Source organism: Vanessa atalanta, chromosome W, assembly GCF_905147765.1.
Source record: "Vanessa atalanta chromosome W, ilVanAtal1.2, whole genome shotgun sequence".
Taxonomy (NCBI): Eukaryota; Metazoa; Arthropoda; class Insecta; order Lepidoptera; family Nymphalidae; genus Vanessa; species Vanessa atalanta.
Window position 1 is genome coordinate 1,213,900 of NC_061901.1, and position 16,838 is coordinate 1,230,737.

At 37.3% G+C, this 16,838-nt stretch overlaps 1 protein-coding gene across 1 annotated transcript; it reads left to right on the top strand.

Moving 5' to 3' along the window:
* Positions 1–7,650: 7,650 nt before the first annotated feature.
* Positions 7,651–16,718, top strand: LOC125075476. The gene is made up of 3 exons (XM_047687191.1): positions 7,651–9,056; positions 10,887–11,074; positions 12,880–16,718. The coding sequence occupies exons 1-3, from the start codon at positions 7,651–7,653 to the stop codon at positions 16,716–16,718; spliced, it is 5,433 nt and encodes a 1,810-aa protein (XP_047543147.1).
* Positions 16,719–16,838: the final 120 nt, after the last annotated feature.

The window sequence follows — 16,838 nt, forward strand, 5'->3', positions numbered from 1 at the left end:
TTCACGTTGTCCACGATGATTCCGTTTGCTTCGAAACAGAATTTTAACCTTTCGATATAATTGTCCCAATTAGCCGTGTCCGGATTAAACTCGTCAAAACTTATTGCTTTTTTATCCATTTTGATCAATTTTACCATACGTCGCCACTATTATGTTCGTATGAACGAAGAAAACACAGGAGTTTGTCATTAACCATGTAATTCCGTCTATAGCTTCATTTTGTCACACACTATTTTTTACACACCCACTTATGTTACTTTATTATTTAACAAAGTAAAAAAGTACCCTACATTTTTAATCATAACATTGTACATAACACACATCAACCTTCCTTGAGGTTACAAAGTCAACATGTGCAATACAAAATAGAGCTTTCCTTTTTCCGGTCATTTGCATTTGTATTTGTATCTGAGCATAATATTTTTTGCCTAGTTTACATTTACTACAATACGTAGTAAAAGTGTTTGCCTTGGTTGGACACTTTACTTCTAGAACGCAGTCATCAGTAAGTCCGTCAGGCGAATCACCAATCATAGGCCACTCATTCTTTAAAAAAAGACCAGTATCCACTATCTTAATACTATGTAGCTTCGAGACTTCTTTTATGACATCCTTTTCTAATTTTTTTCCTCTTTTGATAGCATTCGTTTGATTAAAAGTTACAGCACCAAATATTTCCTCAACTAAAGAGTCATCTTTTGTTGTGCACTGAGCAGCTTCGTGCATTTTTGAAGCTGTTATACGTCCGTAGCGCATTTCAAACCACAAATTTGAATCTGATTGAGCTGTTGTACCCTCTTTTACTTGATGACATCTTGATTCCGTCATTTTGTTTTTACAAAATGTTATAAAAGGTTCTGCGGGTAGGCACGAAAGCATAAACACGCAAATTTTAGAGCTCTGTATTTTTTAAATATTTAAATTATTAATTTTCATATATATTATAATTTAAGTGTACCTGTGTATAAGTTGGCGGTCACTGAACTTTCTTACAAATCATTACCTTTTCACTTTAATCACTTTACATAAATATGGACACAACAGCTGAGCAGCTTTTAAAAAGCATGGAAGAGCTTTCAAAATTATTTAACTCGAGGATGGGCGAGTTTGAGAAAAATTTGCCGCAGCCCACTTCTGCTTCCAATCCAACAGTGAAAGCCTTAGCTGGAGAGTTCCAAACTTTTAAGACCTTTGTTTGGAAATCATTAGGCATACTCAAATCCCAGATTGAACTTCTTGTCCTTGGCTTCGATCCCTTGGAGACACAGTCTAGAAGAAAGATCTTACGTCTTCATGGTATTACGGAGAGCGTGGATGAGGATGTGGTAAAGAAGACGATGACTGTGTTGACGGAGCAGATGAAACTGACTAATGTTAAACCTGAGTCACTTGAATCTTGCCACAGGTTAGGTGCCAAAAAGAACTCGGCTCGGCCTATTTTAGTGCGCTTCACAACTGTGCAACTTCGCTCAAATGTCTGGAGGGCTAAAACATCGTTGAAAGGTTCATCAATTAAAGTAACGGAATTCTTAACAAAGTCCCGACAGGAAGTTTTTGTTGCGGCTCGAAATCATTTCGGGATTCGAAGATGTTGGTCTGCAGATGGCATCATAATTATTGTTCTGCCGGACAAATCCCGTGTTAAGGTCATGTCTCAAGATGAACTAAAGCAGCTGATAGCTAAGTATCCTAAAAACACGACAGCTTCATAGTGTTAAAACATATTTGTTAATTTCTTAAGTTTGTTATTGTTACCATAATTATTTTCGTCATGTTTTAACATTCTAAATATTTTATATTGTAATTGAGGGTACACTGAAGTATCTTTGTTCACTTAATTTATCTTAATTTCAAACAGTTAAACGTTATCTTTTTAAATTTCACTAACTTTTTAGTATATTAAGGTATTCTCGATAAAAATAAAACATATGATTGACGACAATATTTGATTATGTCACTGTCAACTGTCAGCTGTCTATTTCACGTCGTCTACTATCTGTGAGCTTTGCGTTTGGTTATTGCATTAACCGCTTTTTAATTTTTGATTTAACTTTTATTTTAACTTAGCTTGTTATTATTTATTTTTTTTCCTCTTATTATTTTTTCCGTTAATTACGTTATTGATAAAATTCATACCTATGTTTGCCTTGCAGTCAACTTATACATAGGAATAGTGTTGTTATTGGCAAATAGTTATTTAGTATTTTGTATTTTTAGTCTATACCATAATTAGATATTTATACTGTTTTTTATAGTGTTATATATATATTTATATATATTTATTTATTTTCTTTCTATTTATTTCTACTTTGATGAACTTTGAAGATGATTATTTTTCTTGTACGTCAGATGATTATGAAAGTGCCTTAAGCAGTAACAATGACTCACTATCTGATACTGAACTTCTGGAGGCAAAACTCCAGAAAGTATTCCTCCCAAATAAGAACCTCCTTTCACTGGTGCATATCAACGCGCAGAGTCTACCAGCTCACCATTCTGATCTTCTCACATCCTTTGACACTAGTGTAGTCGATTGCATTCTAGTTTCTGAAACATGGCTAAAACCCTCCCTACCGTCTACTTCTTGTTCTCTACCCGGCTACCAACTGTTTCGCCACGACCGCGTTGGGCGTGGTGGAGGTGGAGTGGGTATTTATTTGCGCGGAGACATTCCGGCCAACATTACTCTCTGCTCCCCACCACATTCTGTAGACTCTATAGAATATCTTTTTTTAAGTATCTCAATACATCACAAAAAAATTCTACTTGGTGTTCTTTACAACCCTAGTGATAAAATTAATTATTTTAATGACCTTGAAAACATTTTAGCTAATCTTTTACCGAACTTTGATCACGTAATATGCATGGGCGATCTGAACACGTGTATATTGAAAGACGATTCACGAGCACAGAAACTGAATGCATTGCTGTCTTCTTTTAATTTACATTTACTTTCAATGTCTTCGCCCACTCATTACTTTCCTGGCTGTAAGCCTTCATTGATTGATTTGATGTTTGTCTCTAACCCTCATTTTGTTATTTCTCACGGTCAAATGACTGCTTCCTTTTCCTATCACGACTTAATTTTTCTTACTTATAAAGTGCGCCCTCCTAAGGTTAGAGGCAAAGTATCTATTCAGCGCGATTTCAAGCATATTAACCTTGAACGTTTGAGAGAGGACGTAAGAAATATCGACTGGTCGTCACTACTATCTTCGAATAACATTGATGCCATGGTCAACGATCTAACTACTGAACTGATTCGTATATATGACATCCATGCTCCTGCACGACCAGTGCGGATGAAGCATGCACCAGCTCCCTGGTTAACACCAGTAATCAGAAACACCATGGCAAAACGCGATAAAGCCAAGAGTCGATATAAAAAGTATGCATCTGAAGAAAATTTTGTAGCATACAAAAGATTACGTAACATCTGCAACAGAATGTGTAGGGACGCAAAACGTCGCTACATTCACTAACAATCAAAAATCTCTGTCAAACCCAAGTTTGGAGTTTTTTAAGGTCAATGGGTGTGGGCAAAACTCCTGTAGCCTGCCACAGTTCCGTTGACCTTAAAGCACTAAATTCTTTCTTCACTAGCCCTCTCACTACTGTAGATCCTATAACGAAATCAGATACTCTTTCTTATTTATCTTCTCTTGAACCACCAAACTGTCCCTCTTTCTATTTCCAGTTGGTTTCTGAAGATGTTATCAAGAAGTGTGTCCGTTCTATTTCCACCAAAGCCATTGGTAGCGATAGCCTCAGCCTTAATATGATACTACTAGTGTTGGATGACATTGCACCAGTGATCACCCACATTATAAATTATTCACTTTCATGCAATGTCTTCCCAACACTCTGGAAGAAGGCTATCGTTATACCTCTTCCCAAAACCAGCAATCCTACTTCTATGTCCCAATATCGTCCTATATCTATCCTCCCTATCCTCTCTAAGGTAATTGAGGCCATTGTACACGAACAACTTTATTCCTTTCTTACAACTTACAACCTGTTATGTCCTTTCCAATCTGGCTTTCGTCCATCCCACAGCACTGTTGGTGCCTTGCTGAAGATAACGGAGGATGTGCGGTGGGCTATGGATAACACCAAGCTCACTGCAATTGCTCTGTTGGATTTTAGCAGCGCCTTCAACTCCGTTGACTTTGACATACTTCTTGGTACTCTTCGTGCAGTCAACGTCTCTCCTCTTGTTATTAACTGGTTTCACTCATACCTCTTCGGACGCCAGCAATGTGTAAAAACCGACGATTCCTCGTCAGATTGGTTAGAGCTCACGGCTGGTGTCCCTCAAGGCGGCGTACTTTCACCATTACTGTTTTCTGTTTTTATTAATAACATTTCCCGATTTATTACTGCTCCCTTCCATCTGTATGCAGATGATCTACAGCTTTATCGACATTTTAGTTTGGCTGAGCTACCCAAGGCTGTATTCAGTCGTGGGCTATATCTTTTGGCCTTCTTGTGAATCCCAAAAAATCACAAGCTATAATTGTAGGCAGTAGCAGGCTTAGAAGCAAGCTAGACTGGGGGCTAGTCCCCAAACTACTTTATGACGGGATTCCAATTTCTTACTGCGATTCAGTAAGGAACTTGGGTCTTATTATTGACTGCAATATGTCCTGGGTAGCCCAAGTCAATGATGTCAGCAAGCGGATACACTACACTTACCACTCTCTTAAACGTCTCCAATACTTTCTCCCTTTCAGCACAAAAATTATGCTAGCGCAATCTCTTCTTCTACCAATCCTCGACTACGCTGATGTGTGCTATTTGGATGTGACTGAGGAGCTACTTAATAAATTAGAGCGTCTTCAAAACCTGTCTATTCGGTTCATTTACGGCCTACGTAAATATGACCATATATCTGCATTTCGTAATCAACTTAAATGGCTCCCTATCCGCCTTCGCCGTGATATGCACATCCTTTCAGTCCTTTTAAATATTCTTAATGATCCAAATTCTCCTGCTTACCTTCGCTCCCGTTTCAACCTTCTGCCTCCTCCAACACGTTCCAGACGTTCCTGTATTACTTCAGAGTTAGTAGTGCCTAGAGGTAATACAAAGTTTCTGCTTAACTCCTTCACGGTACGTGCAGCAAATCTCTGGAACAGTCTCCCAAAACATATTCAAAAGAGTCCAAACATCAACCTCTTTAAAAAAAGAGTAAAAGAGCACTTTCTCTCACTACTTTCATAAATTCTGACAAATTTACTATTATCTTTTATTTTACTTTTTATCTATATTGTAGATATATTTATAATATTTGTGTATTTAGATGTAGTATAAGTATAATAATTTAGTATATATGTATTTATTATATTATAGATATTTATGTAAGCGTAATACATATTATATTAAAATTATTTTATATTATATATATTATATTATATTAAAATTGTTTCTCTTATATATTATTAGTAAGAGTATCTAATGTTGCACTAGTTATACCTGCTACATAACACTATCTCTTACAGCTGTGGGTTGGCTGGAAGAAATTTCTTTTAGAAATAAGCCCGCCATTGTGAACAATAATTTCATGCGTAAAATTACTATGTAAAATTTCTCAGTGCAATAAAGAATATTATATAAAACTTTCAACGTGAAAATCAATACAGGATTTTTTGAAACGATTAATTAAATAATGAATGGACATCTTTTCAACTTCTTTTTTTCACACATAAAATGTGAAAGAGAACATTGTATTTGAAGCTCTCTAAGTTTTAATGCTACTTTGTCATAAAAAATATTTCCATTCTGGCCGACTGAATGAAGTGTTATACCACTTGTACCGAAATCTTTAGCTTTAATAATTTTCAGTGTGGTACCAATACCTGAGAGCTTAGATTTTTTCCAATAACACTTGGTAACAGTCGTTGAAGGCTCCTCGCTTCGACGATGTAGCCACATTAAAAATGCTATAGTATGCTTACAGCCACCTCTGCTGGCGGCACAATCTTCGCAGGTTACATTTAAAACTTCTTCATCCTTTTCATTACATTCTAAGCTGCAATGATAAGGTGTGGTACGTACGCGGTGTTCTGGCGTGATTCTACATTTAACCGTACATACATCACCTACTCTTTTTACTTGAACATAACCAATAGCATCATCGCCATAGCTGTCTCTTGCCGATCTGAAATAAGTTTTCAATAAAAATAAATGGTCTTACGTATTTTGTTAGTAAAAAAATACAAATAAATAAAAAAGGTTTAGTACAACTGTCCAAACATCTATATTTGCAATAAAAATTGAGTAAAATAAAATAAAATGACCTTACGTATTTTAAATTTAATGATAGGTAGGTACTTCTACTATTTGAGTTTGTAGCAATACGTCGTCGCATTATCAACAGAAACCAAAACTTATGTCAAGTATGTAAGTAACTAATAATAAACTTAACTTATTTGAACCGCATGCCACACCTATTACACGACCCCTTTGAAACAATGAAAAGCTTTCAGATTTTGTTATTGGAATTTGAAGTAGCACGCGGTCGTTTGTAACTTATTTCTCCGAAAATAATTATTTATTGCGACGTCTGTTTTTTGTATAAAAACTTGTGCATTCGTTTGAAACAAGTGTGCATTGAAATAAGTTAGCTCTGTCTATGCCCACTCCTATGCTTGTATGTATATACTCGTGCATTTTTAAATAAATTCATTAATTCTGGAAAGTTTACTTACCTTTGCATTTTTATCCCTCGCATTTCGGTGGCAACAAAATCACTATTTGTTGATAAATAATGAGCAACCATTAATCGATCTATTTTAGGTAGATTATTCGATTGCACTTTTTCGAATCCTTCGTCCATTTTATTAATATAAATAATCGAATAATATTTACTATTATTAGACTATTAACGTAATACGCTAACGAAAACACGACAAAATACTGCGCAAGCTATTACAACTACTATAAGTGCTGGCGACTTGATACTAAGCGGTACGCTGCCCGCGCGACGCGTTGTGATATGACGTCACAGGTACTCAAGCGGCTGTTAGCGGGACACGATATTTTTCGAAACTTTGAATGCCTATAAAATCAAAACTACTAGGTATTTTTGACAACAACAAAAACTAGTGTATTTGTATACATACAGGCTTTACTGAGAAAAAATTTCAAGCGATTTGGCATACCTAGTAACATTCTTCATTCAGTGACAAAGATTGGTATGTCGGCTCGGGTGCTAGTACTCATATGATTTCGCAGTCGAGCAAAAGTTTGCTGAAGAATGTTTCATATAACCTTGAGACTCGTGATATAGTGGTGGCTAATAAGGAAACCGTGCCAATTATATGTTCCGGTGACATAGAAATTACCACAAAAGTTCGAAATAAGGAACACAAGATAAACGTCAACAATGTTTTATGCATATATAACCTTACCACAAACCTTCTATCCGTGAGTAAGATAATAAATAGTGGCAACAGAGTGATTTTCAAAGAAAATGTATGCTGCATTTATAATTAACAGAACGAATGCATTGGAGAAGCTAACCTAACCAATGGTGTGTATAAGTTGAACATTGTGAAGTCAGAACAACTGTTAGCAGCATCTGCAGTGACTTCTAGTTGGACATGGCACAGACGGCTCGGCCACATAAACAGTAATGACCTTAAGATTATGAGAGATGGAGCAGTTGAAGGCTTATTATTCCAAGATAAGGCAGAAATAAGCAGAGCAAATTGTACAGTGTGCTGCGAGGGAAAGCAAACCAAACTACCCTTCCCCATTAGTTCATCACGCAGTGATAATATTCTGAATATAGTACATGCTGACCTCTGCGGGCCTATGGAGAACAAGTCGCTCGGACAGGCTAGATATTTTCTTCTATTGGTCGATGATTACAGTCGAATGGGATTTGTGTATTTTCTGAAATCTAAAGATGAGACTTTCTCTTATTTCAAGCAATTTAAGAACTTGGTGGAGAACCAGAAATCTACTAAAATAAAGATTTTAAGAACAGACAATGGTGGAGAATTCTGTTCAGCACAAATGGAAAATTTCTTGAAGCAGACTGGAATTATACATCAGAAGACCAACCCATACACACCCCAACAGAATGGGCTTTGTGAGAGGTATAATAGGTCAGTAGTTGAAAAAGCTAAGTGTCTCTTATTTGATGCCAAGTTTGAAAAAACATTGTGGGCAGAGGCAGTTCAAACTGCAGTATATCTCAAGAATAGATCCCCAGCTGCGGGTCTTCAGCATTGCACCCCATTCGAACTGTGGACTGGTAAGAAACCAGACGTCAGCCTTGTACGTGTCTATGGCATCTTAGTCATGACTCATATACCTAAAGAAAGGCGGCTGAAGTGGGATAGAAAAGCGAAAAAACTATTTTTGGTTGGATACTCTGAGAATGTTAAAGGGTATAGACTGTATGATCCCGAATCAAAATCTGTTACAGTAGCAAGAGATGTTGTGGTCATGGAACCAGAGAATGACAGTATGACAACACAGATAATATTGCAGGAGAACAGTGAAGAAAAGCAGGATTCAGTGGGGGATAAACAGTCAGACAAGTCAAGTTATGATACAGAATATGAGCAGACAAACAACCATGATGAGACTTATATGCCAGAAGAGTCCAGTTCAGAATCGGAGGACAGCTTCCAGGAGTCAAATTCATTGATGCCAGAAGATACAGAGATTGCTAATTTTCCTTCTAGTGGTATTGAGAATGCAGAAAAGCGAGTAAGGAAAAAGCCTGAGTACTACGGTATAGCTAATCTGTGTATTGATGATGAGGTATCATGTGATGACATTTCCTTGAGTGATGCAATCAATGGTCCAGACAGTGTACACTGGCAGCAAGCAATCAAAGAAGAGTTGCAATCATTTAGTGATAGAGAAGCATGGGAACTTGTAGATAGGCCAGTGAACAAAACAATAGTGAAGTGCAAGTGGGTATTTAAAATTAAATATAACAGTGAAAACAAAGTGAGATATAGAGCGAGACTTGTAGCAAAGGGTTTCACACAAAAGAAAGGTATGGACTACAAAGAAACCTTCTCACCAGTGCTCAGGTATTCTACTTTGAGACTTTTATTAGCTTTAAGTGTAGATAAGAATTTAGAATGTTTACACCTTGATGTACCTACTGCATTTTTAAATGGTTCTTTAGATGAATGTATTTACATGGAAATACCAGCCTGTTCAAATATGCCTAATTGTAAAAATAAAGTACTAAAACTTAAAAGAGCTATATATGGATTAAAACAGTCCACCAGAGCTTGGTACCAGAGAGTGGAAGTTTGTTTGTTAAAACTAGGTTACACCAAGTATCAGTATGAACCTTGCTTGTTTATAATTTGTAATAAAAATGTCAGAGTGTATATAGCATTATTTGTGGATGATTTTTTTGTATTTTATAACAGTAAAGAAAGATGTGATAAATTAATATGTGAATTGAAGGCAAAGTTTAACATAAAAAATTTAGGCCAGATGAAACATTGTTTAGGTTTAAATGTAACTGTAAAAGAAAACTCTGTTACTATAGATCAGAAGGATTTTGTAGATATTATCTTAAAAAGATTCAATATGGTTAAATGTAAGAGTTCAGATACGCCAATGGAAAAGAATTTGAAATTAGATAAAGCTAAGTCTATTTCTCAGAAATATCCATATCAGCAGTTATTAGGTGCACTAATGTATTTATATGTTTTGACTAGACCTGATATAGCCTATGCAGTGAGTTTCCTAAGTCAATATAATAACTGTTATGATGAGACTCACTGGAAACATTTAAAAAGAGTTTTGAAATATTTAAGTAAAACTAAAGACTATGGGTTGAAATATGTAAAGGGAGATAGTTCATTGATTGGCTTTGTGGATGCTGACTGGGCATCTTGTTCAATAGCTGTCTATTGAACAAGAAGAACAAAATCTTATACAGGGTATACTTTTAAATTTTCTGGAAGTGCAATATCATATGAATGTAGGAAACAAAAGACTGTTGCGTTGTCTAGCACCGAGGCAGAGTATATGTCACTCTCCGAGTCATGTAAAGAAGCTGTATATTTAAGAAATTTAATTTTTGAAATAAATGGAGGCCAAATTGATAATTTACCTGTTGATATGTTAAGTGATAACCAGAGTTCACAGAAATTAGCATGTAATCCTTTATTTCATAGACGAACAAAACATATTGATGTTCGGCATCATTTTATCAGAGAATGTGTTGTTAAAGAATTGGTCAATATATCTTATTTACCTTCAGCTGAGATGCCAGCTGACATACTTACTAAGAGTCTCTGTAGTGCCAAACATTATAAATTTATTAAGATGTTAGGGTTGTCAAAAATTGTTTAATTTGATTTTCTTTTATTGTTATGTGTAAGCTTCTGTGTGGACATTATTTTGTTAAGTGGTGGTGTAAAAAATATTGTATATTTTATCTATGGTACCAAAATATTGTCTATGTACAACCAGCGCCACCTGTGAACTTAAGTGTAAAACCTTTCTCTGAATTCAAATAAAGCGTCAGTCCGTTACGAATCATACTCGAGTTTTATTAAGCCCGATCTGTCCGGATTAAACATACACACCAATAAACCTATTTGTATAATGTAAATGGCTTGCCTTAGATAAGTTGATTATATTTAGTTCCTCGGTGACGCCTAGATGGCGTTGTTAGATGTATGCGACTTTTTGAATCGCGCTATGGTTTGGTTAAGTTGTTAGTATAAGGCATGTAAAAATATTTTTTTTGGGTGAATCGTTTCACGAGCAAATAGACGCTTAAATAGTACTTGTTAAGTGTTTTATTTTTTGGCATGAGTAGCCTGCCGGAATTTTATTCATGGTCCATCGAGTCGGATTGGCTAGGCGTGTTTTTTGAATTATTGCCGCGTCAGTGGTACAGTAGTACCACCCGTGTCGTCACTACTGGCAGTGGATCGCTGTCCAGAACATCCCAACAGCGAGGTGCCACGAGCGGCGCCAAGGCAGTTGAGGAGCCGGGTGTCTAAGACCCGGAGGAGCGACGGACGGGAAGTGGCAAGCAGCAGCGGTGGAGGTTGCGGAGGGCTAGAGGGCGCCACAGGTGCAATTAAAGCGAAGACAAGCGTGAGTGTGTGTGTGCGGTGATAAATTGTGAGTACATTTTTAAATATTATAATTGAAGAAATTAACTTGAAAATTAAACCTTATTTCAAAGATAAGTGGAACTTAAAGAAAAATTGAAGATAGTGAAGTAACTTAGAATAATTTCAATAGTTTAGGACTTGTAATAGTTTTAAGTAAATATTGGTTGAGACGGCGAATCCACGCCCGATTTTAGTTAGAATTGAAAGTAAAAAGACTTGTAAAATTTTACTCATTTGTTTTTTGGACTTAAAAAATAAATAAACCGTTATAAAAATATTGACTTAGAAAAATAATTTAGTTGTTTAGTTTAACTTAGTCAATTAAAGTAAATTGCTTTTCTGTTTTATATTGATAAGAATTATAAGTGATAAAATTGTTAAGTTAAAAAATTAAAAATGGAGTCGTTTAATGATCTGCAGGAAGACATAAGGGCCAAAATGCTAAAGGTTAAGACTAATTTTAAAAAGTCTCCTAAGGATCGTTTGACGGTTGCTTATATTGAAACAAGGCTAGATAACTTGGAACAACAGTGGACTTTGTTTACAGACACTCATACTAAAATTATTAGTCAGGTTAAGCGAACTGATTTGTATAGTTCGGATTATCATAAAAATAGTGTGTATGATGATGTAGAAGAATTATATGTTCAATTTAAGACTGAGTTAAAGGAAATGTTGTATAAATTAAAAACACTTGAGTCAGAAGTAAAGTCGAGTTCAAATAGTCAATGTGAGAGTTCAGAAAGACGTTTCAAGTTGCCTGAAATAAAAATACCTACCTTTTCCGGTAAGTACACAGAGTGGCAGACATTCAGAGATTTGTTTTTAGGGCTTGTACATGAAAACAAGTCACTGGATGATGCCCAAAGATTTTATTATTTAAGGGGACATTTAACCGGGGAAGCCGAGCAACTATTACGCAACATTAAGGTGACGTCGGATAGTTATCAAGTTGCGTGGGAGAAATTAGATAGGATGTACAATAATAAAAGGTTTTTGGCGAACGGCATCTTGAAGCGTCTACTAAGTCAAAAAAGTTTGTTGTCTGAATCAGCAACTGAAATTAAAAACTTAATTAGTACAACTTCAGATTGTTTAGACTCAATAAAAAATATTGGTGTGGATGTTTCATCTTGGGATATCCTGATTATTCACATTATAAGCGCTAAATTAGATAAAGATACGCGAAAGGCATGGGAGTTAAAGGTATCTTCAGATCCAAGTGACGAATTACCCACGTTTCAACAATTTTCCAACTTTTTAATAGGGCGTTTTAGAGGTCTAGAAAATATCGATTCTAAGGTACATCACAGTGAGAAAAAATTTACTAAATCTTTTCACGTTGTTAAAAACAAACCCATCGTATCGTGTGCGTATTGCCGTGCGGATCATAAAATAACCACGTGCAAAAAATTCGGAAAGGAAAGTAATGAAAAACGCCGTGAGTTCGCGTTAGATAAAAACCTATGTTTTATTTGTTTAAATAGCAACCATTCCGCTAAAGGGTGTAAAAACATTGTCCGATGCCAAGTGTGTAAACGTCGACATCATTCTTTATTACATCCCAGTGGTGATTCTGGTTCTGGTAGTGCTGAAGTTGAGGCGATTCATCAAACAACCTCGTCGACCAGTCGAAGGTCAACTGAGGAGGATACTGCCGGGAGCAGTAATAAATTATCTGTGCAAGCAGAAAGTTTAGATAAGCAACTTGTGTCTTGTTTTTCGACAGGAAACTGTTCTAAAATGGTTTTATTAACTACAGCTGTGGTGCAAGCTGAGTCGAAAGACGGTACTTATTTCCCAGTTAGGGTCTTATTAGATCAGGGGTCGCAAGGTTCTTTTATTACCGAGGCTATGGTGCAGCACTTAGGTTTAAAAAGGCTTGCGGTCAAAAATACCGTAGTTGGTGTAGGTGGAGATAAAAGTGTGACTTCCAAGTCCACAGTAAAAATTAATTTAAGGTCAAGAGTTGATCCTAGGTTCCAAATTAAGGTTAATGCACATGTCTTGAAGTCGGTTACGTCTCTTCTCCCAGTTGCGAAGACAACTAGGGTAGAATGGGACAACCTGACTCTGGATGATCTGGCTGACCCTGAGTATCATACGCCTAACAAGATTGATCTCTTATTAGGTGCGGAGATATACAGTCAAATCATTCAGGAAGGCATTAAAAGAAACCTCAACGGATCTCTATTGGCGCAGGATACTGCTTTCGGTTGGATAATATCTGGTGTCTGTGAGGTAGATAGCACGTCAAATATCCATTCTCACACAATTGTGATGCATTCTTATCTGGAAGTGGACAATATGCTAAAGCGGTTTTGGGAACTCGAAGCTGAACCACCTGTAACAAAAAGAATGCTCACAGATGATGAAATTAAATGTGAGAAATTGTTTAAGGAGACTACGAAACGGGATGGAGACGGTCGGTTCATCGTAAGACTGCCGTTTCGTATGGCCAACCCGGACTGCATGCGTGGTGAGTTCAGGAAAATAGCTGAAAAAAGATTGAGAAATTTAGAATTTAAATTGCAAAAGAACAATAAATTAAAAGAGGATTACACACAAGTTATAAGGGAGTATTTAAACTTAAATCATATGGTAAAAGTTACTGATAAGGATAAATTTAAGAAAACAGCTATTTACTTACCACACCACGCAGTAGTCCGGGAAGATAAGGATACTACTAAAGTCCGAGTAGTGTTTGATGCCTCCTGTAAGGGAAGCAATGGGAAGTCATTAAATGATGATTTATTGATTGGGCCGCCACTGCAAGCCGAACTACGTCATACAATTATGCGCTGGAGACAATATAAAATATGTTTGGTGGCGGATGTGGTGAAAATGTACCGCCAAGTGCTGGTAAATCGGGAAGATACCCCATTTCAGAGGATTCTTTGGAGAGACAGTCCTGAAAAAAGGCTTCAAGAGTTTGAATTACTTACCGTAACCTTTGGCACAGCATGTGCTCCATATTTAGCTGTGCGGTCAATGCAAGAATTAGCCTATAAGGAGTGTCAGAATAAGCCTGTAATTGCTAAAATTATTTTGAATGATTTTTACATGGATGATGTGATGACCGGGGCGGATAACCTAGAAGATGCTTATAAAATATATAAAGAGTTAACCGAAGTGTTAGCGAAAGGAGGGTTTCCGTTGCAAAAATGGAAAAGCAATTCTAAGGAAATATTAGCTAAAATATGGAAAGCAAAGGGTAATACAGATGAGGAATTAAGGATTAAGGTAGATGATACAACTAAGATTTTAGGACTTACCTGGGATCCGCGTGGTGACTTCTTCCGGTACTCTGTAGATCTTGCACCGCAAGAAGAACCTGTAACAAAAAGGAGAATTATATCTGATATATCCCGATTATTTGACCCACTCGGATGGTTAGCTCCTTGCATTATAGCAGCAAAAATACTCATACAAAAGCTTTGGTTAGCTGGTATTGGGTGGGATGAGCAAGTTCCTACTAATTTAATAAATGAATGGATTACTTACCGTAAAAATTTAACTGCCTTACAGAATATTAAAATTCCACGCTGGATACACACTAGTAATAAATATCAGCGCGAGTTGTACGGATTTTCCGACGCTTCGAAGGTGGCTTATGCGGCTGTCGTGTATCTACGAGTGGTAGATGATGTGGGAAATGTCTACGTCTCATTAGTTACAGCTAAAACAAAGGTAGCTCCCATAAAGCAAGTATCTATCCCTAGACTGGAGCTTTGTGGGGCTGTACTTTTGGCGAAGTTGATGGTTGAGGTAGCTGAAGTTATGAAAGTTGAAAGGAGTCAGTTACATGCATTCACTGACAGTGAGGTGGTTTTAGCCTGGCTTAACAATCACCCAAGCCGGTGGAAGACGTTCGTCGCTAACCGAGTTTCGGAAATCCTACAGATTTTGGATACACATCACTGGTCCCATGTAGCCACTAAGAAGAATCCGGCGGATTTAGCATCACGAGGTATTTCTCCGGTGGAACTATCAGAAATGGTTATATGGTTTGAAGGGCCAGAGTTTCTAAAAAATAAGGTAATTATTTGTACAAAACCAAAACACCTGGTTACAAGTCTTGAGCAGGTTAAAGTTCATACAGCGGTCGTTAACACAGAATTGTGGGAAAGGTTTTCTTCATTTTCGAAGCTTGTTCGTGTGGTTGCTTATTGTCGACGTTGGTTACGGATAAAGAAAGGTTTAAGTAGTAGGCCAAGTTCAGAAGCATTGGAGCGACAGGAAATTGAGGATTCGATAACGGTGTGTATTAAAAAATGTCAAGAAGAAGGATTCCGGGAAGAGTTGGAAGAATTGCAAAAACACGGCATAATAGATAAGAAAAAGAAAAAGTTAAGGACATTAAATATATTTTTAGATTCGGAAGGTGTAATTAGAGTAGGTGGTCGGCTGGAAATGTCTTCGCTGTCATTTAACGGGAAACATCCGATTCTCATACCTAAAGAATCTTTCTTAAGCGGACTCTTAATTGCTGATGCTCACCAAAAAACCCTGCACGGAGGTCCGCAACTCATGATTACCTATTTGAGATCGAAGTATTGGATTGTGGGTGCGAAGTCTCTTATTAGGAAATATTATCGTGGTTGTGTAATATGTACGCGTTACTCGAGCAGGTCTACATCTCAACTCATGGGGCAGTTACCTTCCGCGCGTGTGACACCGAATAAGCCCTTTCTTGTCAGCGGAGTCGATTACGCAGGACCTATTAATATAAGAATTTCAAAAGGTAGGGGTAACAAGTCTTACAAGGGATATATTGGTCTGTTCATTTGCATGTCGACCAGAGCTGTACATCTTGAAGTTGTGAGCGAGCTTTCTACCCTAGGATTTATAGCCGCTTTTAAAAGGTTCGTCGCAAGACGAGGTAGGTGTGCTGAATTATACAGCGACAACGGTTCCAATTTTGTGGGCGCTGCTCGAGAGTTACTGTGTCTGTTCAGCGAAGAAAAAACAAAATTTAAACCTGAACTGGCACAGTATCTCGCGACCAATGGAACACAGTGGAATTTTATTCCTCCTCGCGCTCCGAATTTCGGTGGACTATGGGAGGCAGGAATAAAGTCCACCAAGTTCCACCTCAAACGAGTGGTTGGAAACTCTACGTTGACGTATGAGGAGATGGCTACCGTATTAGCACAAATAGAGGCATGTCTTAATTCGAGGCCATTGTCTCGTGTAGAGGATCCAACCGAGGCCGTCGTTTTGACTCCTGGTCATTTCTTGGTGGGGGAACCACTCGTAGTAGTTCCGGAAGTAAATTATGAGTCGGCAAATATGTTTACCTTGCGAAGATGGCAACTCCACCAACGAATGATGCAGGATTTTTGGCGTCGATGGTCCCAGGATTACCTTCATCAGTTCCTTCAAAGGCATAAATGGGAATATCAGAACCCAGAACCATCAGTGGGGGATGTAGTTTTAGTCAAGGAGGACGATCTGCCCCCGGCGCGATGGTTGCTAGGCAAGGTCGAACAAAAACATCCGGGACCCGATAAAATCACGCGAGTCGTCACCATACGTACCAAAAGTTCTTTAATTAAAAGACCTACTTCTAAGATAGCAATTTTACCTGTAACTAAGTAAATTATTAGTTGAGTGATTCGTTACAGTCGGACTGTTGCATGGTGGGCGGTTTGAAGGACATTTCTCACTATGTCCTTGGTGGGCGGTATGTCCGGATTAAACATACACACCAATAAACCT

Bases quoted from the DNA above. Each gene is read 5' to 3' on its own strand.
- LOC125075476 (XM_047687191.1), top strand. From the start codon at position 7,651: ATGAGAGATGGAGCAGTTGAAGGCTTATTATTCCAAGATAAGGCAGAA. The intron at 9,057-10,886 runs GTATTCTACTTT...TTGCCGCGTCAG, and splicing joins ACCTTCTCACCAGTGCTCAG to TGGTACAGTAGTACCACCCG. The intron at 11,075-12,879 runs GTGCAATTAAAG...TATTAACTACAG, and splicing joins AGGGCTAGAGGGCGCCACAG to CTGTGGTGCAAGCTGAGTCG.